This window comes from Pundamilia nyererei, unplaced genomic scaffold (assembly GCF_000239375.1).
Source record: "Pundamilia nyererei isolate P.nyererei 1_Seehausen unplaced genomic scaffold, PunNye1.0 scaffold00807, whole genome shotgun sequence".
NCBI lineage: Eukaryota > Metazoa > Chordata > Actinopteri > Cichliformes > Cichlidae > Pundamilia > Pundamilia nyererei.
The window spans coordinates 13,835-19,250 of NW_005188208.1; the positions used below are offsets into that span (position 1 = coordinate 13,835).

General features: G+C 36.5%; 1 protein-coding gene across 2 annotated transcripts in view; it reads right to left on the minus strand.

The window, feature by feature from the left end:
• LOC102205526 (desmoglein-2-like) overlaps positions 1-4,944 on the minus strand; it is a 14,750-nt gene extending 9,806 nt beyond the window's left edge. For both annotated transcript variants that reach the window (XM_005754995.2, XM_005754994.2), the window contains exons 1-6: positions 4,843-4,944; positions 3,279-3,404; positions 2,670-2,816; positions 1,168-1,309; positions 579-742; positions 88-222 (exon numbers count right to left, since the gene is read on the minus strand). In XM_005754995.2, coding sequence (XP_005755052.1) covers positions 88-222; positions 579-742; positions 1,168-1,309; positions 2,670-2,816; positions 3,279-3,404; positions 4,843-4,887 — 759 coding nt within the window. In that variant the 5' untranslated portion in view covers positions 4,888-4,944. The remainder of the gene's footprint in view (positions 1-87; positions 223-578; positions 743-1,167; positions 1,310-2,669; positions 2,817-3,278; positions 3,405-4,842) is intronic.
• Positions 4,945-5,416: the final 472 nt, after the last annotated feature.

Consider the following 5,416-nt stretch of genomic DNA (forward strand, 5'->3'; position numbering starts at 1 on the left):
AGGTCTTTATGTCTTTAAGACATTCCTGCAGTTTAACTAATTGGTGTATATCATGTTAATATAGAGGACTGTGAGGAAGAGAAGTACCTGCTCTTTTTCAAGAGTGGGAAGGTTGTTGTTCACATCACGGATGTTTATAGTAACATTGCCTGTTCCAGTGTTTCCTTCTGGTAAACCTTTTAGGTCTTGGCCTCTTACAGTCAGAATGTACTGACCACATTTCTGAAATCAGAAGATTGTATGCTGTATATTACAAGACCATAAGAGCAACTGAAGAAATGTGTGGGCTGTCCAAAGTTAGACTCTCAGACAAATTTGTAAAAGGGACACATTGGGGTGAATTCACTGTTATGGTTGTGGTTTGCTGATCAAAAGGTTAAGCATTAACGTTACAGTCCCATATACTGCTGCAGTTAAGCTCATTGTCTATCATCAACAGAGTTGCATATTATTGCTGACCCTGCACATTAACTTGAGTGGCTTGTGATACTTAATTTAGTTTTAGTTAGCTAGTTACTTTTGCTCTAACACCTTGTTGAATGAAAGAGATGCATTACATTTTTTTAATCTAATCATACCTCTCTCTCCAGAAGAGGCTTTTTAACAAAGATGGAACCATCATCTCTGTTAATGTAAAACATATCGTCAGGTGGATTCTGATTTATGATGGTGTAGGAAATCACAGAACGTAAAGACCATGGTTCATCAGCATCAGTTGCTGTTACTTTCATCACAAAACTACCTGAAAAACAGCATGAAATGAAACAGTCATAAAACCTAAAACAAGCAAAAAGAATGGCATTAAATGGCATTGTTTGTTTTCTTGTGATGTAAAACAATGACTTACTTTCCACTAGAGCTTTAACTTGTAAAAGTTTAAGTCATCTGTAACACTATTTACTCAATATACTGGCCAAACTTTTAGAGGCTTTTATAGATTCTTACAAATATAAACTTAACTATATAAGAATTCAGACACATTTGTTAACTACAGACTGCATTTAACCTTACATGATAACTCAATGTTTTTTATGCTATCACCTTTAGCAGGTCATTGTAAAAATTTGATCACCCTGCAAATACAAAGCCACAATGCTTTCTTTAATTCATTAAGAAATCATGTAGTATTACATCTCCATACATTTATTTGGGATTTATACCACTGACCTTCGGGACTGAACTCATCAACTTCACCAGGCTTTATTTGCCCAAACACTGGAGCATTGTCATTCTCATCTGCAATCTGGTAACGGTACCAATCCCTTTCTTCTGCAATCGTGCCATTAGCGAACTTAATTACAAGCGTTAGCTGAAACGTGGAAGAAAACAACTTAAACTATCTTGTCTTTCTCATCTATCCTATCATAACCTAAAACAAAAAAGTGTCTGTAGTAGGGGTTTCTACCACCAGCGAAACTGCAGTTTATATCCAGTGTTGGGTGTAATGCGCTACTAAGTAACGCGTTACTGTAATTAAATTACTTTTCCACTGAAAAAGTAGAGTAACTAATTACCGTTCATTTTAAGGTATTTTAATTACAGTTACTTACAATGTACTTGCGTTACATTGTAAAATAATTAAACTCGCTGAATATCATTATTTAATTTCAATAATTTATCTTCTAAACGTAGAAGTAAACTCTGCCGCTTTAACATCGCTGTAGTGCAGCTGCACGTCATTTCGCGCCAGTTTGCTGCATAGTCGTATTCTACAGCGGAAGATGTCGGACTCGGCTGAAGCGAGTGGCTGTTTTATGAAATGGACATATTCCCGTCTCTTCACTTTTCTGAAACAAGCAGACAAGAACATTACAGTAATATGTAAGCTATGTCCTGGGGAGAAAAAACTATCGGTCGCTGTTAATAGCACGAGTAATCTACTGAAGCGCCTTACACGAGCGCATAGACGAACACTTCTGAGTGATCCTTGTTCATCATCCATGGATAACACCGCGGCAACTCCTGCTAAGCAGGCAAAACTTGATTTTACTTCAGCAGCACAGAAAGCGTCTGAAGGTGAGCTTAAAAAAAATGATTGCAGGCTACATTGTGGAAGAGATGCTACCGCTGCGTACTGTAGAGTCTCCGTCTTTAAAAAAATTATTTATTATTTAAAGAGTTTAGTTTATAGGGATTTTAAGAAGCATTTAGTTAAATTACTTATTTAGTAATTAAGTTACTTCTCTGACACAGTAATTAGATAAGTATTTTAAATACAATATTGACTAAGTAATTAGTAATTAATTACTTTTTTAAAGTAACTTACCCAACACTGTTCATATCCATGTCTTTTCAGACTCATAGAACAAATGTAGTGTATGTAGACTTTGAAGGAGCTGCTTTGGTGAGCATCAAATATTAGTGAAACCAACTATGAGACTAAATGTGAGATATGGTCATTTATGAGACACATGAGACAAGTTATGGAGTGGATCAATGGTCAGTTAAAAAAAATTGCAGAATATTGTGATGGCATAGTGAACTTTACCTTTTAACATTTCAATATAACTTGACCCTATCCTGTTTGGTTTTTTTTATCGTGTCATCAGAATAAAAACAATGTATTGAATGTAATACATATTTAGGATTTCACACAATTAACACATGAAGGAAAAAGTGTTAAATCTTATGAATGCAATAACAAGGTACAATAGAAGAGAATCACTAACATAATAATAGGGGATGAATTCCCTGTCGAGAACTTGGGTCAAACGGATGTCTCCAGTATGAGGGTCGCTCACAAATACATTGAAGGGGTACTTGTCTGCCCCAACACCTGTCAGGGAGTATGTAACATTTTCATAATCTGAGTAAACCTGAAACACACAGAATAGCACATAGATAAATGCTTCAGGGTTGGTAGACCACCATCTATTTGTCCATCTAATGGCTATTAAACATTATTTGTTTTTGAAAATCAAAAAGTTAGTACAGTCAATCAGTTCATGGCAGCTAACTAGAAAAACAAGAAAAGAAAAAATGGCACACCACATTTTCCAATTGTTATTGCAGTTTCACAAACCTCACCTATGGCCAGCTGAGCTCTGAAACCTGACACAAAGAAGGCACTTGTTGATACAAGGAACTGAAATGACCGTCCCCTATAGGGTAGACTCTCTCTTAGATATAGAGCGAGGAGCTCGGTCATTTAGGAAGGGCGCAGAGAAGAAGAAGAACTTCAAAATGACTTTTTTCATATATAGTACAATATGGTAATTACTTACTACAATGAGCTGCTTAGTTAGTCAAAAAATTAAAGTTGGGAAACAGTAACTTACTTTGTCAATGTAGTCTAAATTAGTATAATCTCTATTTTCCATCAGGATCTGAGGGAAAATGCACATTCTTCGCTTTTTAAGTGACCTGTCTTCAGAGTTGGCCATCAGCACAGCGACAGCCTGCAGCTGTAACAAAACAGATGTTTGTATGAAGAATTTCTTAACGGAATCTCAGCTACATACAGTTAACTGGTTTATTAATTATCTCTCATCATGGGAGAAATCTTTTTTTTTCTTTTCAGTTTTCTTATTCATTATTAGATGAATTCCTTTTAAATATGATGCCAGCAGCATTTTTCAAAAACGTCGTGACAGGAACATAATCACAATTCACTACCTTTAACGATCAGCAAGTGTTTTAATCAAAGACATTTGGTCAGGACAAGCAAGGCAAGCAGTGACTGCTTTATTTAAGTGTCACCTAAAATTTAATAACAGGTTAACAGTCATGTATGCTGACTGTAAGCAGAGCATGAAAAACTGGTTTTATTGATGATAGCTCAAAAGTCGGTTGCAGGTCTGCACATCAAAGATCAACATGAATGTTTGCATACAGCCTGTCCCCACTTCCTCTTTTGTAAGGAATTCATTCCTCACCTGCTTTTCTCCACATAATTTGAGACAGTCGGCCAATGTAATGGACATTCAAAGAAATAGAGCTGAATGTTGACGTCATGATGACTTCAAAGGGCAAGTTAGTGAAAAGCACTAAACACACAACGTTAGTGTATTTTTAGTTAAATAATTTAGCTTCATGCTTGAATTTAAAACACTGCTTGAAAGTTTGACTACAGCAGACCTTGAACAAACAGGTTCAGACTTGCTGACCGCATTGTTCATTTATTCATTACCTATAGTAGACATCCAGAAATATTAATATCTTCTATTCTATCCTAATCTATTAATTCTTTTTGTAATTAATACTATTTCAATTAAAACCTGATATAGCCCCACAATGTTAAAATACTGGCCTTAATTATTGTTTCAACCAGCTCGTGAACAATTTTATTTTTTCTCTAAAAGTTGCAGCGAGTGAGCTGTTGCAGCTTCAGTTACTGCAGTCTTTAAAGTACTAGTACACATTCTCACAGAAACAGAAAAACAGCTTTTGTTCTGAGGTGTTAGTTAGTCTTAACTACACTGTTAACTACACCACTCAGTTCAGTGGCCTGTGAAAACCAACATACAGCTGTTACATGTGGATTAGAAAAAAGTAGTTTAAATAATATTATTGTTATGGAGTGCAGATCGAGCAGGGTTTGACCCCTGAGAGTCAGGAGCAGAGCAGGCCATAATCCATCGAAACATAGCAAGTGAAAACTCGACCTAACTCGGTTTACTCAATGACAGAATTTTACAACGGCTCCACAAAATTAAAGTGTTAACAAAGAGTCATTTGTAAACTAAATATTAATAAGTTAAAAGGAGGTTACAGCAGCTATGTTAAAGAAGCTATGTATACAGCTATGAGTGCTAAAAAAAAATAAAAAAAAAAGAACCTCCACAAACGTGTTAAAACTCCACGCCAGTGTGCAGCAGCTCAGAAGAACATAAGAGGACTCACTACAAACAGCAGCAGCACAAACATCGGTGCAGAAACCCGAATCATGGCTGGAGGAAACAATCCGGATCAAAGAAACTGTAGCGTGACTTCTTGCATGGATGACTGAGCTGCTTGAAATGAGGATTAGTGCTAAACGAGGAGGAGACACACACACACACACACACCCTTACAGGAGGGCACACTTAGTGAGATCCTGTAGCGGTTTTTTAAAGGGGCGACATGGGCGGTTGCCCAGGGCGGCATCGTGGTGGGGGCTGCATCATGGGCATCGGCAACAAAAAGTTGCTCGTACTCATGCGAGACATTTAAAATGACATTTAAAATGTCTCGCTTTTAATAAATAATTATATGAATCTTACAACCAGTTTTTATCTGATGTAAAATGTATAGACATCATACATATACCAACAAGACTGTACATCACTGTCACAACAGCGTTTGTTTTCATTCAAAGACTTTATGGTTTTTCCTGGGGGGCCGGTCTCTAGTCAAAATGGCCGGGCTGATTTTATGTTTCTTTACAGTTTTTTCTGAATGCTTAAAACCCTAACTGTGATTCTTATAGCACAATTTC